The 16,936-nt window shown below is 42.2% G+C and overlaps 1 protein-coding gene, 1 long non-coding RNA gene and 1 pseudogene across 2 annotated transcripts in view; 1 reads left to right on the top strand and 2 right to left on the bottom strand.

Annotated features, from left to right (window-relative positions):
* LOC139023873 (lysozyme C II-like) overlaps positions 1-275 on the bottom strand; it is a 3,256-nt pseudogene extending 2,981 nt beyond the window's left edge.
* The window catches only part of pdzph1 (PDZ and pleckstrin homology domains 1), a 23,113-nt gene extending 7,078 nt beyond the window's left edge, over positions 1-16,035 (bottom strand). Inside the window, exons 1-11 of the mRNA XM_024135075.2 lie at positions 15,927-16,035; positions 13,225-13,323; positions 10,396-12,621; positions 10,105-10,230; positions 9,249-9,413; positions 8,623-8,724; positions 8,188-8,298; positions 7,607-7,785; positions 6,347-6,504; positions 5,837-5,879; positions 5,395-5,584 (exon numbers count right to left, since the gene is read on the bottom strand). Of these exons, the coding sequence (XP_023990843.1) occupies positions 5,395-5,584; positions 5,837-5,879; positions 6,347-6,504; positions 7,607-7,785; positions 8,188-8,298; positions 8,623-8,724; positions 9,249-9,413; positions 10,105-10,230; positions 10,396-12,621; positions 13,225-13,288 (3,364 nt within the window). The 5' untranslated portion in view covers positions 13,289-13,323; positions 15,927-16,035. The remainder of the gene's footprint in view (positions 1-5,394; positions 5,585-5,836; positions 5,880-6,346; positions 6,505-7,606; positions 7,786-8,187; positions 8,299-8,622; positions 8,725-9,248; positions 9,414-10,104; positions 10,231-10,395; positions 12,622-13,224; positions 13,324-15,926) is intronic.
* LOC139023875 (uncharacterized) lies at positions 5,749-8,288 on the top strand. The gene is made up of 3 exons (XR_011475094.1): positions 5,749-5,900; positions 6,361-6,538; positions 8,201-8,288. It is a non-coding gene; the product is annotated as an uncharacterized lncRNA (long non-coding RNA).
* Positions 16,036-16,936: the final 901 nt, after the last annotated feature.

The following is a 16,936-nucleotide window of genomic DNA, read 5'->3' as shown; positions in this document are numbered from 1 at the left end:
AAAGGTGAATTGGGCTGGAAATCGATTAACAGGAAGTCACGTATGATATTAGTTTTCTTTGAAGGGCTTACAGTAACTATGACATGTGTGGATTGTGGTATTCTCTTTAAGTGGATGAAAGAGTGTCCAGATAAACATGGCTTAACAGTCATCCACATGGCACCACTCCTTCACTCTAACAGTCACCCACATGGCACCCACTCCTTCACTCTAACAGTCATCCATATGGCACCATCCTTCACTCTAACAGTCATCCACATGGCACCACTCTTCATTCTAACAGTCATCCACATGGCACCACTCCTTCACTCTAACAGTCATCAATGGCACCACTCCTTCACTCTAACAGTCATCCACATGGCACCACTCCTTCACTCTAACAGTCATCCACATGGCACCACTCCTTCACTCTAACAGTCATCCACATGGCACATCCTTCAGCTAACAGTCTCATATGCACCACTCCTTACTCAGTCATCCTCAAGACACCACTCTTCACCTCAATTAGTCATCCTCAAGGCACACACTCCTTCAATCACAGTCATCCTCAAGAACACATCTCCTTCAATCTAATAGTCATCCTCAAGGCACCACTCCTTCACTCTAATAGTCATCCTCAAGACATCACTTCTTCACTTTAATAGTCATCCTCCTAGGCACCTCTCCTTCACTTTAATAGTCATCCTCAAGGCACCTCTCCTTCACTCTAATAGTCATCCTCAAAACACCAACTATTCACTTACATTCCACTGCAGCCAGTGTATTGCTGCATATGCGGATGAGGAAGGAGCTCTGTCATCTTTTAAGCTAGAGGGAGCAGATGTTGGAGGGACCCTCCCTGGGGAAACCCTTTGTGTTCAAGTGCTGCCGTTGCCAACCTGAGCTGTGTACTACTTTCGTACATCCACCGGGATGAATAAAAGGTATCGCATAGAGTAGTAGTCCTTGCATAGTGTTTATTGCGTTTTTATGTCGTTTTGTGTATGACCAGACTAATTTCAGATAGAAATGCACGTTATAGATCTATCATTCATTCTCATAAAATAAAGTATGATAAGGTGCTAGATCTATTCTATGTGCCGTAATTTCTACGCTTCTTCTCCATTCCATTTTTGGTTTATTTTTACTTTCGGTTTTGTACATCAGCTGAAAATACAATATATATGTGGGTTATTGAGAAATATTCTTCACAGTGGTTTAGATGGTACCATGATTCTCTATGGCTATGCTATACATTGCTTAGTCACAAACTGAAATTAGATTTGAAACATTTTTAGAATTTTAGAAACAGGAAATAGCAGAGCACTAAATTGTACATACAACGCTAATAACAAGTTATTTATTGAAATAAATATCTGTGATATTGCTCACCTCTGTTTTTCATGTTTTAGGTGGTTGGATGCAATGGACAGAGCTGTTCATCCTGTAACACAGGTAAGGATTGTTGTCAACACTGAAAACATGTAGAATTTATATCAGTTATTCATACACAGCTAATCTAAAATAAAATATACAATCTTTTCTTTGAAATTCTGTATTGCATTCCATCATGCATATTTTTAACTGTGGAGGAATAATCAAAGTTGGTTTTTGGGGGGAACGATTCAAATAAATGAGGCATGTTGTTGTCCATGCTGAGACTATAGCCTATAGAACTAATCCCTGCCCTGACTCTCATGTGGCAGAATCACGTGTGGGTGGATGTGACTCGCCACAACGCAGCCTCCCCCACTGGCCGTGAAGAACCAGAGTGCCTGGGCCTGCTTCACCAGATAGACAGAAATAACAAGGACACGTGGGTGCAACACTACTGTACACTGAAGGACGGCTGTCTCTACTTCTACGCAGGCATCCGCCAACTCACGCTCTGGGTATGTTGTGATGGCATGCCTCACCTTGATCATTAAAAAAAAAAGTATTTAACTAGGTAAGGCAGTTATGAACAAAATCTTATTTTCAATGACGCATAGGAACAGTGGGTTACTGCCTTGTTTCAGGGGTAGAACAACAGCTTTTTAACTTGTCGCTCGGGGATTCGATCTTGCAACCTTTCAGTTACTAGTCCAACGCTCTAACCACTAGGCTACCTGCCGCCATAATGTTGACACTGAGGAGACTATCTGTGTTGTTCCATTTAGGAAAATTGATTAGGAGTTATTGTGATAAAGATAAATTATAAATGATGATGATATGATATTATAGATGAAAACCATATTCTGTTTAACCCACATGTCAATGAATGGGAATCAATGACTGAGACGATTCATACTGGTGTTTTTTTTTGTCAATAACTTATTAGCGAGGTTTTGTTTTTTAACCCATTAACTGACATTATTTGCACTCCTTGGAGAAGCCTCCTCTGCTAACATACTGTACATTAAATACAGTATCTGTGCAACTGAACCTCCCTGTTCAACTGTAAAAGTAATCTATTACCCTCACATAGTCAGCCTCCTCTGTCACTACTGTCTAATAAATTCGTGATCCGAAGCCCCTTGCTGCCTGACCTAGGCTAACTACTGTATATAACTAAATCTGACTAGAGCTTCTTATGCTCCCTTACAATCGATGTCTGAGCTTCTACTTCTTAACCTGGATAGGTGCCTTCTGACTGCTACTGGAACCTCTCTCACTACTGTACGTAACGACTAGCCTAAACTCTCTAAAGCTGTCATATCTCTAGATACTGCCTCATACGAGTCTTCTGCTAATTACCTGCGCTCTAGAAGCCTCCTCTGCTACAACATATATACATCTTGATCCTCCTAGAAGCCTCGCTCTGTCTAATCTGCTAGCTACAAAGCCTGTTAGACGTCTAATATCCCACTCCTCGATATGGCCTTATGACTAGCTATCGTGACTGCGCTCTAGAAGCCTCCATTGGCTCTAACTACTGGTAATATACAGTATCTGACTGCCTCTAGAGCCTCCTCTGCCTAGTAATTCTACGATATCAGTGTGCGCCAACCAGTTCCACACTTTTGTTGACTCTCTGCTGAGCCCCATACTGCTATATATTATACTACGTACTGAGCATTCCTATGACTGTTACATACTTTCTCCTCCGTGTCATAGACTCTGCCACGTTCCATGTAAACTTTTATCGCGTCGCGCCTTACCATCTGATGCTACTCTCTCTCATAATACAAGTATAACTTCTGCGCTCTAGAAGCCCCCGCGCTCCTCTGACATTACCTGACTCTCAAAGCATCTGACCTGAATATACTAGATCTAGACTCTCTACCTCCTCATGTCTGTAAACTATGCTAGCTCATAGAACAAGTATTACTCCTCAGAAGCTTCTTATATCTGTTACTCTTATCCTTAGGCTTCGACAAATATGTGTATTAAGTATCTGACTGCCTCTAGAAGCCTCCTCTGCTAACTACTGTAATATAAGTATCTGACTGCCTCTAGAAGCCTCCTTCTGCTACATACTGTAATATACAGTATCTGACTGCCTCTAGAAGCCTCCTCTGCTAACTTACTGTAAATACAGTATCTGACTGCCTCTAGAAGCCTCCCTCTGCTAACTACTGTAATATACAGTATCTGACTGCCTCTAGAAGCCCTCCTCTGCTAACTACTGTAATATACAGTATCTGACTGCCTCTAGAAGCCTCCTCTGCTAACATACTGTAAATATACAGTTCTGACTGCCTCTAGAAGCTCCTCTGCTAACTACTGTAAATACAGTATCTGACTGCCTCTAGAAGCCTCTCTGCTAACTACTGTAATATACAGTATCTGCCTCTAGAAGCCTCCTCTGCTAACTACTGTAATATACGTATCTGACTGCCTCTAGAAGCCTCCTCTGCTAACTACTGTAATATACAGTATCTGACTGCCTCTAGAAGCCTCCTCTGCTAACTACTGTAATATACAGTATCTGACTGCTTCTAGAAGCCTCCTCTGCTAACTACTGTAATATACAGTATCTGACTGCCTCTAGAAGCCTCCTCTCTAAACTACTGTAATATACAGTATCTGACTGCCTCTAGAAGCCTCTCTGCTAACTACTGTAATATACAGTATCTGACTGCCTCTAGAAGCCTCTCTGCTAACTACTGTAATATACAGTATCTGACTGCCTCTAGAAGCCTCCTCTGCTAACTACTGTAATATACAGTATCTGACTGCCTCTAGAAGCCTCCTCTGCTACTACTACTGTAATATACAGTATCTGACTGCCTCTAGAAGCCTCCTCTGCTAACTACTTTAATATACAGTATCTGACTGCCTCTAGAAGCCTCCTCTGCTAAATACTGTAATATACAGTATCTGACTGCCTCTAGAAGCCTCCTCTGCTAACTACTGTAATATACAGTATGACTGCCTCTCGAAGCCTCCTCTGCTAACTACTGTAATATACAGTATCTGACTGCTCTAGAAAGCCTCCTCTGCTAACTACTGTAATAACAGTTACTGACTGCCTCTAGAAGCCTCCTCTGCTAACTACTGTAATATACAGTATCTGACTGCCTCTAGAAGCCTCCTCTGCTAACTACTGTAATATACAGTATTATTGACTGCCTCTAGAAGCCTCCTCTGCTAACTACTGTAATATACAGTATCTGACTGCCTCTAGAAGCCTCCTCTGCTAACTACTGTAATATACAGTATCTGACTGCCTCTAGAAGCCTCCTCTGCTAACTACTGTAATATACAGTATCTGACTGCCTCTAGAAGCCTCCTCTGCTAACTACTGTATATACAGTATCTGACTGCCTCTAGAAGCCTCCTCTGCTAACTACTGTTAATATACAGTATATGGACTGCCCTTAGAAGCCTCTCTGCTAACTACTGTAATATACAGGGCAGTCAGATACTGTATATTACAGTAGTTAGCAGAGGAGGCTTCTAGAGGCAGTCAGATACTGTATATTACAGTATTTAGCAGAGGAGGCTTCTCCAAGGAGTGCAAATAATGTCATTTAATGGGTTAAAAAACAAAACCTCGCTAATAAGTTATTGACAACAAAAAACACCACGCTAATAATGTCTCAGTCATTGATTCCCATTCATTGACATGTGGGTTAAACAGAATATGGTTTGTCATCTAATTATCATATCATCATACATTTATAATTTATCTTTATCATCAATAACTCCTAATCAATTTTCCTAAATGGACAACACAGATAGTCTCCTCAGTGTCAACATTATGGCGGCAGGTAGCCTAGTGGTTAGAGCGTTGGACTAGTAACTGAAAGGTTGCAAGATCGAATCCCTGAGCTGACAAGTTAAAAAGCTGTTGTTCTACCCCTGAACAAGGCAGTTTAACCCACTGTTCCTATGCGTCATTGAAAATAAGATTTTGTTCATAACTGTCTTGCCTAGTTAAATATCTTTTTTTTTTAAATGATCAAGGTGAGGCATGCCATCACAACATACCCAGAGCGTGAGTTGAGCGGATGCCTGCGTAGAAGTAGAGACAGCCGTCCTTCAGTGTACAGTAGTGTTGCACCCACGTGTCCTTGTTATTTCTGTCTATCTGGTGAAGCAGGCCCAGGCACTCTGGGTTCTTCACGGCCAGTGGGGGGAGGCTGGCGTTGTGGCGAGTCACATCCACCCACACGTGATTCTGCCACATGAGAGGTCAGGGCAGGGATTAGTTCTATAGGCTATAGTCTCAGCATGGACAACAACATGCCTCATTTATTTGAATCGTTCCCCCCAAAAACCAACTTTGATTATATCCTCCACAGTTAAAAATATGCATGATGGAATGCAATACAGAATTTCAAGAAAGATTGTATATTTTATTTTAGATTAGCTTGTAAGAATAACTGGATATAAATTCTACATGTTTTCAGTGTTTGACAACAATCCTTACCTGTGTTACAGGATGAACAGCTCTGTCCATGGCATCCAACCACCTAAAACATGAAAAACAGCAGGTGAGCAATATCACAGATATTTATTTCAATAAATAACTTGTTATTAGCGTTGTATGTACAATTTAGTGCTCTGCTATTTCCTGGTTTCTAAAATTCTAAAATGTTTCAAATCTAATTTCAGTTTGTGACTACAAGCAATGTATAGCATAGCCATAGAGAATCATGGTACCATCTAAACCACTGTGAAGAATATTTTCAATAACCCCAAATATTGTATTTTCAGCTGATGTACAAAACCGAAAGTAAAAATAAACCAAAAATGGAATGGAGAAGAAGCGTAGAAATTACGGCACATAGAATAGATCTAGCACCTTATCATACTTTATTTKAATGAGAATGAATGATAGATCTATAACGTGCATTTCTATCTGAAATTAGTCTGGTCATACACAAAACGACATAAAAACGCAATAAACACTATGCAAGGACTACTACTCTATCGATACCTTTTCATCTCCAGGTTGGATGTAGCAGAGAAGTAGTACACTCGGTTGGCAGACAGGGGGCAGCACTTGAACACAAAGGGTTTCCCCAGGGAGGGGTCCCCTCCAACATCTGCTCCCTCTAGCTTAAAAGATGACAGAGCTCGCTTCCTCCCCTCATCCTGCAACAGAATACACTGGCTGTCAGTGGAGATTGTAAGTGAATAGTTGGTGTTTTGAGGATGACTATTAGAGTGAAGGAGAGGTGCCTTGAGGATGACTATTAAAGTGAAGGAGAGGTGCCTTGAGGATGACTATTAAAGTGAAGGAGTGGTGCCTTGAGGATGACTATTAGAGTGAATGATTGGTGTATTGAGGATGACTGTTAGAGTGAAGAAGTGATGTCTTGAGGATGACTATTAGAGTGAAGGAGTGGTGCCTTGAGGATGACTATTAGATTGAAGGAGATGTGTCTTGAGGATGACTGTTAGATTGAAGGAGTGGTGCCTTGAGGATGACTAATTGAGTGAAGGAGTGGTGTCTTGAGGATGACTGAGTGAAGGAGTGGTGCCATATGGATGACTGTTAGCGTGAAGGAGTGGTGCCATGTGGATGACTGTTAGAGTGAAGGAGTGGTGCCATGTGGATGACTGTTAGAGTGAAGGAGTGGTGCCATGTGGATGACTGTTAGAGTGAAGGAGTGGTGCCATATGGATGACTGTTAGAGTGAAGGAGTGGTGCCATGTGGATGACTGTTAGAATGAAGGAGTGGTGCCATGTGGATGACTGTTAGAGTGAAGGAGTGGTGCCATATGGATGACTGTTAGAGTGAAGGAGTGGTGCCATGTGGGTGACTGTTAGAGTGAAGGAGTGGTGCCATGTGGATGACTGTTAAGCCATGTTTATCTGGACACTCTTTCATCCACTTAAAGAGAATACCACAATCCACACATGTCATAGTTACTGTAAGCCCTTCAAAGAAAACTAATATCATACGTGACTTCCTGTTAATCGATTTCCAGGCCCAATTCACCTTTTCTAAACTCCTGGGAGAATATTGTTGTGGAAGAAAGTAGGGATAGTTCACCTCATATGTAATGTTGTCCTACAGGGGCATTTACACAACACATAGTGTGGAATATAATACAGCTTGACTGAAGAGCAATTATGAGGTATGCAAAACGTCTGACAAACTTTGAATTTGAAATGTCCCTTTTGGATCCAAAACACAGTAGGGTAGTTTCTCTAAAGGCACGTGACGAGTTACCAGGATGCTGTGCTCACCTTTTTATGTCTGTAGTAGTACAGGCAGCAGTCATGTCTGAGCACGAACCACCTCCTTCTCCAACCCTTGATCAGGCCAGACTGGGTGCGTTTATGGAGGTAGCCCCGGCAGGTAGGTCTGGGGGTGTTGGGGCCTCGACCGATGTCTGAGCCAATGGTCATAGTCAGGAGGTCTGGGCCTATCAAAAAMCAAATAATAGGGGATTCCATTCTCAATCACATACTAAAAAAACTAAACATGATAGCAAAGTGTTTGTCAGGACATGCTGTCCTTTAAGTCAGTTTTGGCTTGTGAATAGGTACCTGATGAGCACTCCACAGGAGGCTGCTGAGGGGAGGACGGCTCATAATAATGGCTGGAACGGAGTGAATGGAATGGAATAAAACACATGGAAACCATGTGTTTGATGTATTTCATACCATTCCAGAGATTCCGCTCCAGCCATTACCACGAGCCTGTCCTCCAAAATGAAGGTACCACCAACCTCTTGTGGTGCATTATCCTTTATAGCAAATTCTAACCACATACTTGTGCAGTACCATGACCTAACAATTAACATGTTGGCCTATATTATTCTTACCTTGTCTTGCCAGGTCAGCTGCCTCAGAGTGGGGGATACTGGTGACATCGATCCCATTGACGGCCATGACGAAATCTCCCACCAATAGCCCCGCCTCCTCGGCTGCTCCATCTGAAACCAGAAGGGAGGAGCTTGGCTTACAGCTGAGCTAGCAGTGTGGTTTGCTAGATACTGCCAACGGACACTTGCAGCAGCGATAATATCTGTCAAAAACATCAAACTGCTTGGCAATTGGTGCTGTGACACAAAATGTCCGCCTAAAAATAAAAAATATACTAAATCGGTCTCTTTTATAAGGATAGCAAATTCTTTGTTGAGCAAACTGCATCTTTATCAAGCAAACAATACAATTGAAAATATTAAGTAACCTTTGCTGTGCATTTATTAGCATGATAAGTTGCACATAGTACAAATACGGTACACAAATGGACTTACTTGTGTCGACCTCTGTGACCACAATAGGTTTGGAAAACTGTATTCTGAACCCCCAGGGGTACTCTCCCATTCCTTTCCAAATCTTGACCGTCCTCTCACGAACTGCAGAGAGAAGAACCAATTAGGTAAGAATGGTCCATCTATGTTTTCACCTTCACGAGTTCTATTAAATTGTTGATAACATAAAGAACATTGGTGGTGGTAGGAGTAGTAGTAGTAGTAAAAATATGAAAATGTATGCACTCACTATTGCAAGTCGCTCTGGATAAGAGCGTCTGCTAAATGACTAGCATGTACATGTAGAAGTAACATCAGTAGTGGTAGAAGTAGTATTTGTTTTACAGGACCTCCTTAGATATTTTAGTAAAATTTTCTTGACAGTACAGAGGGAAAGGTAGTATGGCCATAGACATAGGGTGGCCGACACAGGGCTCAAACCTCTGTCGCCAGGTGGTATACATCGGCCAGAGTTGGGAGCTTAGAACGCTACGCCAAACTCTGGCACGTTGATTATTTTCTTTAAGTAGATTTTAATATTGTTAACTGATTTTCAATCTCTGAATAGACTGACTTTATTGGAGAAGGCCCCAACACTGTGATGTAAGAAATGTAGAAAGGTGTCCTACTTGTGACAGTTCGAGGTTGGAGACCAGGAGGAACTGTCCCAGCAGCCGGACTGACTTCGTCTCCACTGTAAATCCATGACGCACAGTGGAAGGTTTCTGTGTAGAAACCCTTATCTCCAAGGTCCCTTGCTGCCATGTCAACAGAACGACTGTCTTCTGAAATTCCTACACAGTGACATAAGCACACATAGAATGACATGACATTCCATTACTAGTTTTCCCGAAACAAATGTTCTGTTAATGACTTATACATCATTGGTTCCGGTATTCCAGAAAAGTCAAAGTGATAGCATCTGCCATAAATAACCACAACAACAACAACATGTTTAGTTCACGGAGTTCTGTTTTATTTTTAAAAAGTGGGCGCATTTCGACTTTCGACTTCGTCAAAGCTTGCTTTTTTGGGGGGGAGGGGTGTTGGGCACCTTTCTTTGTGGGAACGTAGGCCTTCCGTCAGCAGGTGCAATCTGAAAAACAACAAATAGTAAAGTAGGTGGAATTGTTGTTGTGTTTTTTCCCAGATTGCACCTGCTGACGAAAGTCAAAACACATAAGCTTTTTTTGAAATATAAAAAGAGCATGAAGTGAAAGCGTTGTTGTGCTTATTTATGGGAGATGCCATTGCCTTCCCTTTTCTGCAATACCTACAATAGATTTACAATGACTACAGCCCAATCACCCCAATTCTGGAAACCTATGGCATCGCTGACATGCCTAAAATACGACTTATATCATATTCTACCTCCTGTTCAAACAGTTCTGATTGCCTTGTTATGTCTGGTCATAGCAATAAAGGCATACCACTCAATATCTGTGTTGCGGCTGGTTCTAGATTAGGGGACATTAGGGTGCCTACCTGACTCCTCATTGACGCTGCTGGTTATGGAGCTTCCTCCTATAGAGCTCCATTGCTTGCTGTCCTTGAAGAGATTCCGTCTCTTAGCCCAGTGCTCGGGGCCGTTGTCCTTGACCTCTAAGGAGGCTTCAGAAAATAAATAAAGGATACCCATATGAGAACACTTTCTGACCCCCCCTATATCATCTAAACCATATGATTGAAACTGGTGGTCCCTCTGGGACAAGTGGGGATTTGGAATCAATGTCTTAGGCTATGATTAGTGAAAAACGTGAGATTGGTACAACTCACATTTGGACACACTTTGTTTTTCCGCTGTAGAATCTGTCTGATATAGCTTGGTCTTCCACTTGCTTTCTGTCTCTTGGTCTTGAGATTCATGATCTGGACTGGGTGCCTCTGCAATTTCCATGCCTGAATCCTCTACAATCTTGTATTTTGGAGGAGGTTCTTTCCCCTCCTCGATCTGTGAAAGAGTAGGGCTGGAGATGCTAGCTCTTACAGTAAGAGACCTTTTCGGGGTTAGTCTAACTTCCTCTGTAGCTTTACTTGTGATTCCTGAGTCCATCTCCATGTCCAGTATGGGGAACACAGACCGTGCCTCTGGGATTACGTTGAAGGCGTCCCAGTGGGGACTATTCAGAGCTGCGCTCTCTGCTAGTTTGGAGACACTCTGCAATAACCTTTGCTCAGTGCCCCCTGTTGTTATGGCCATGACTGATCCTCTTCGCCGCATGGATTGAAGATCGGAAACTGAATTCTCTTGGGATGACAGTTTGGAAGGGGAGGGAGGGACGACCTGAATGAGCAGGTCCCTCTGTGTGAGCTCCTCCATCGTGGGATCTAGGCTGTGGTCCTCCACTTCCCCCATGTCTTCATCAAAGCCGCTCTCTGCCACCTCGATCTGCTCCACTCCGAAAGCCATGTCCGCCAATGCATTCCCTCCAAAGTCCATGTCGGGTCCTCTGGGTTCTTCACATGGTAGGTGCCTCGGCTCTGGTAACTGGAAGACCTCTTCTACAGCCTCCTCGGACGTAGATGCGTAGGACGGATTGATCAGTTGTTGCTGTGTCTCGAGCTGGCTGTTTGCATTGCTGGAGCTGGGTCTGTAACTGTAGCTGCTTCGGGAGGATTTACGACTCAATGCATTAAAGGGACAAAGCCTCTCATCTTCCTGGTGGTCTGCTGTCAGTCTGCTTAGTCTCTCTGCTTGGAGCGGCAGGGACTCCATCATGTAAGAGGAGATGGTGCCAGACGAAAAGGACTCCCTTCCCTCCCACGAAGGTAGGCCCTCCTGCATTTGACTTGGTTCTTCTTTCACTCCAGGGAAAGTCCGCCGCCTCTTCGTCGGCTTTTGTAGATAACTGGATGCCGAGCAGGTTTTGCATTCTACGGTAGCTATGCTATTGTTACGCATCTGGGTCTTCATCTCGTGGTTTTGGATGAAGTCTTTGGTGTAACTGGACCTGCTCACTGACAATGGTGGTCTCATGAACATGGGTTCATAGTTGTCTGATTCCGATACACTGTCGAAGAAAGATGCCAAATGGGCACTGTCTTCACCATCAAGTGAGTAGGGGCAACCAGAGTCTTTATGGTGCCTCATGGAGGGTGGTGGACTGAATAACCATTGCTGTTTGTCCATAGTACAACAAGCTCCAATCTGACAGGAAGCTATGTCTTCGGTAAGGTCTGCCAGGGGTTCATATTTACGGTCGGAAAACTCACATGGTGGGGGAATGTCACACAGTGCATCTGTGCTTTTCCAGAAGTCAGGCAAAGGGGGTGGGCTGGAGGACCCACCTGCCAATGTGAAGTCGGTGTCATTGTTGCTGGGCGAACGGTGAAAAGCAAATTGATCATCACAGCAGCTTTTGCGGCAGGCCAATTCCCCACAAYACCTTGAGGCAGTGCTATGTCCTGCTGTGACCCCTGTATCCTTGCTGCTTTCTGGAAAGTTAAATTCGTAGTTGTGCTTCTTGTTTTGACTGTGCACTGTGATGTTTACATTTGGGTTTAGAGTCCATGACTGCTGAATTAAATCATTATTTGGACTGAGTCTCTTCTCACGTTGACTCTGGACACAAGGCTCTCCGGTAGCCCCCTGTTGACTTTCGAATACATATACTGTCTTGATCCCTGAGTTATCGGACTGTAGAATTTCTTGAATTTCAAACTTCATATTCGAGCCAATACGAGAGTGCTGAAAGATGATTTTTGAAGATGACGGTTGCAAATCGTCAATGGTTACCAAAGTTGTGAATTTCACCCCCCTGTCTATGTTCTCTTGCTTTGCGATGCTAGGTGGCCTTTTGTTTCGAGAGGACTCCCCTTGACTGTCTCGCCTGACTTTTTTCTCTTTGCTTGGAATCTCACTGTATTTTCCCTCTTCATCAGAGTCTGACAAAATATTTTCTTTGCGTAATGATTCAATTTCTCCTTTCTCAGTGATATCATCCTGGCAAACCACACTGTTACTTTTGTTTTGTTTTTGAAAAACGCATTGAGAGGTACTCTCTGTAAGGAAGACAAAAATGAATACACCTTAACATTTTAGGAATGCGGAGATAGAAATACAAGATAGCCTACATCAAAAACTACAACAACAACTACTAAGACCACTGTACGGCCAAAATGCCATATCACTGCGCATGGATATCACTGCACAAGACAAGCTATGAGACTGAGGAACTAAATCTCTCAAAAGGTATCTAAAAGGTTGATCCCTGAGGTTGAATTGATTAATACATTGTAGTGTGGATTGTGGTTGAATATTTTCCAACTCTTGCATTTGGTATAAACCTTATAGGCCTCGTGGCTGCTGAGCCATCCTCATATACACTACTGACCCTTTTCTGTGAAGCATTTCTCTCAAGCTCAATTTGACAAAATGGCACCTTATCACAATGTGTGTGATTCATTCCAAGATGGAGCCTCTTGGCTCTTGTCCATTAGCTGTGGTTACATAGAGACCACAGTAATCCTCACCTGCTCCGATTGGCCAAACATTGGCAGGCTTAATAGTGAAGGTGTGGGTGCATGGGCCGGGCGTGACTCAGCCAGCCATGACAGGATTAACCCCATTTCTCTGAAGGATCCGCCCCAATAACCTCCACTCACGTTTACTGCTGGTGGGGCTCTTCCTCCTCCGACTGTTCCTCCTCCTGCTCCCGCGACGACTCATTCTTCCCTAGGCCTCAGCTTCCAATCTCCCATACACTGCAACAGACGATTACAAAATCATGAACAACTTTATTGTTCATTAGCTGTTTAACCCAATTAGTCCCACCGTGATGCCGGCGTGATTTGGACTTTGTGTGTTTGACTTCTGGGTTGTACCTTTTGGATTCGTCTATTTCTTCTGCATCCGTTGGTACCGACCATTAGTCTGTGTGATTAAAGAGGGTTGAGCTGGAGCGGTGTTTGTGAGACAAGCGCAGTTCCCGAAAGGGCCCGGGATCAGGTTTTTTTTTTTTACAAAATCGTCCGTGGAGTCCGAATGGCACATGTAATATGTTTTGCTCTATGAAGCTCACAAGCGACACTACACTCGTTAGAAAGTATTGGGTTTTTCTACACATAGAAGATCATAGAATCCCTATGACATAATGTCTATAATACTGTAATAAGCTCACATAGTTGCTGTCACAAACATCCAAACTCCACACAGTTGTTACTGACTAGTTGGTTATTAATTTCCCACTGAGCAAACAACTTCAGTATAAATGCATTTCTATCACGTTTTTGCTTTGGCTGACCTTATTTTTTTWATTGACATTTGTTTATGTCAAATAGTTTTTGTGTTCTAGTCCTGGTTGTTCTGAAAATAAAATGGTAAAAGCACTTCATCGTAAGGCTAAATATAAGCGCTATATAAAATATACATTTATGTAAAATAAATGAAAAGGTCAATTTTTGCTGGGCTCTCAGGACTGATAGGGTTAAAAGTAATAACGGAATGAACAGTGTTTATATACTGTAGTGAATTCTGGGGGTAGCCCTGACCGGGAGTCCAACCTAGTTCCAKTGGCTGTCAACCCACACCTTAGCCATTAATTAAGCAACCAAAACAAATCTGAGCAGATTGACAAGCTCGCTAGGTGTTGGGTTAAGTTGGCCAAAATATTGATTATGATGCTTGCAACATACCAATATCTGAGTGTTTGATTAGAATTGGCTCTCAAAAAACAGTGGCACATCTACAGCAACTGTACCGTTGGTACGGTTCTTGATGAAATGGTAGGCCGACAATTTCCACACCAATAGATCATTATAAAGCAGTAGGAAACGGACAGAAAACAGTTTTCTGATGTGATCATGTTGCACATGTAACAGTATAAYTTTARWACGTYMCCTCGCCCCGACACGGGCGCGAACCAGGGACCTTCTGCACACATCAACAACAGTCACCCACGAAGCATTGTTACCCATCGCTCCACAAAAGCCGCGGCCCTTGCAGGGCAAGGGGAACCACTACTTCTAKGTTTCAGAGCAAGTGACGTAACCGATTGAAACGCTATTAGCGCGTACCCGCTAACTAGCTAGCCATTTCACATCCGTTACACATATAGATATGTGATAGTTGGTGTGAAATCCTACTGTTAAATACTCTTAAATTGAGGCTTAATGTCCACTCTCTCGTGCTGGCATAGGAAATAGGTATCTATTTCCCTGATTATGCTCAGGTCCAAAATGACAGATTTATTCAACCACTGAATGAGCCCAGAATTTTAAAAAGCATCACAATTGATGCAAAGAGTTGATGTACCATACATTTATAAAAAATGTTTTTTAAGATAAATTGGCTTAATTTAGGCCAAACTGCTTGACATGAATGTAATGTCTTGTCATCTCACCACATGTAATGTCAGCATTAGATAAGGATATAATGTCCATAGTGATACAGCCAAAAATGCATATAAAATGTTGACTCATTTTAAGATTAAACAAGAATTTAATTAAACGTAATCCATTGAGTAGAATTAGCCAACACCAGGAAAGAACAGATAGCCTTTGCCACCCATATGCACATTTCATACTTACCTGAAAATATATATTATCACTATTTCCAAATTACCTGGCATACACARCATGGTTGGGGTCAATTCCACAAATTCAATTCTAATTCAATTCTCTCTCCCTGTAAATTCCATTGAATTCAATTCCAGGTCAGTCTTTGAATTCAGATATAAGTTAATTCTTCTGAATTCCAATGTTAGGTCAATTCCAAATATTTAAATGATCTCCAACAATTCCACACATTCAAATTCACTTCCTTCAGCCWTTCAGKCTGATCGTGTCACTTCAGACAGCCTAGCTATACTGAAAATATAGTGATACGGGTTAATATGATTGAAAACACATCCTACAATACATTTTTGATACTATGTGCATTAACTTCATTAACTGTGAAATGTAAAAATATTAAATTACAATTCAATTCCAAAGATTTTATGTTTTTACAATTCCAATTCCAATAACTTGAAGATTTGTGAAATTCAAATTGAATTCAACATACATTTTCCAACTAAWTAAGTGAATTCAAGAATTTAATTGGAATTTCAAATTAAATTGCAATTGACCCCAACCCTTATACACGGTAATATTTTGCATGCTTTACTGAATCAGTTATTCATTTTAATGGTAAGAATCACATTTCCTCTAGAATCCCAGATTCTCAATACACTCCAGTTTATTCTCCGTGACCATTTTCTACGCCTTCCGTTACATTCTCAGGTGAGCTATATGCATTCCTGGCATACACAACCTATATCTCAGAGACTCCGATGCCATGAACATACCAAGTAAATGCACTAACTTACCCCTGAATGAATATGTCCAGAAAGGGGTTATTTTTTCCCCCTTATAGAATAGTCTGTCAAGTTGAAGAGCGTTAGTCATACAGGGCATATCTTTCACAAAGACGCCACATGACCCGTGCACCTAAGACGGCTCCACTTCTTAATGTTTCTATTCCTGCAGCTAAAGCAGCTTAATGCATGTAATCTCATGAAGCACTTGTGATGTCAGTGTGAAGCTGAAGTCTATTCAGGAGCCTTTGTCTACGGAATCACATCGTTAATAAAAGAGGACTATCACACGTAGAAGCTGAAACTTTTCATTTAAACTGGACAGATCAGGACTAATCAGATTTATGGTGGTTAATGAATGTGGGAAACATCAACTTTGCGGTCAGATTCACGACTAGGGCTAGTTGAGGGTAAGGTCGTTGATTGGCTCTGGTCCAGTCTCGACAAGTCAACAGACATAAATAGGAAGTTATTGTAGCCTTGTGACCATTGCAGAGCTCACCAGTGTATAACTGAGTTCTAAACATACACTACCGTTCAAAAGTTTGGGGTCACTTAGAATTTTCCTTGTTTTTTAAAGAAAAGCAAATGTTTTGTCCATTGTGACGGCAGCCATTATATCACAAGTGTAGTGTCAGTGTAATGTGTGTGAGTGTGTATGTGGTGTGTATACAGTATAGAGTCTTGTGAGTGTGCATAGGGTCAGTGCAGAGCAGTGTAACCATTTAATTAACCATTTAGCAGTCTTATGGCTTGGGGGTAGAAGATTTCTCTGAGCATTTTGGACGGAGAGCCGATGCTCTGGTACCATTTGCCCGACTGTAGCAAAATGAACAGTCCATGGCTTGGGTGGTGAGTCTTTGGTAATTTTTCGGGCCTTCCTCGCCGCCTGATATAGAAGTCCTGAATGGCAGGGAGCTCGACTCCAGTGATGTACTGGGCTGTCCTCACTACACTCTGTAGCATTTTGTGATTGAGGGCGGTGCATTTTCCATACCAAGCAGTCATGCAGCCAGTCAAGA

This window comes from Salvelinus sp. IW2-2015, unplaced genomic scaffold (genome assembly GCF_002910315.2).
Source record: "Salvelinus sp. IW2-2015 unplaced genomic scaffold, ASM291031v2 Un_scaffold75, whole genome shotgun sequence".
NCBI lineage: Eukaryota > Metazoa > Chordata > Actinopteri > Salmoniformes > Salmonidae > Salvelinus > Salvelinus sp. IW2-2015.
Note: the sequence above shows the minus strand (reverse complement) of the source record. Positions and strands in the feature narration are given on the sequence as shown.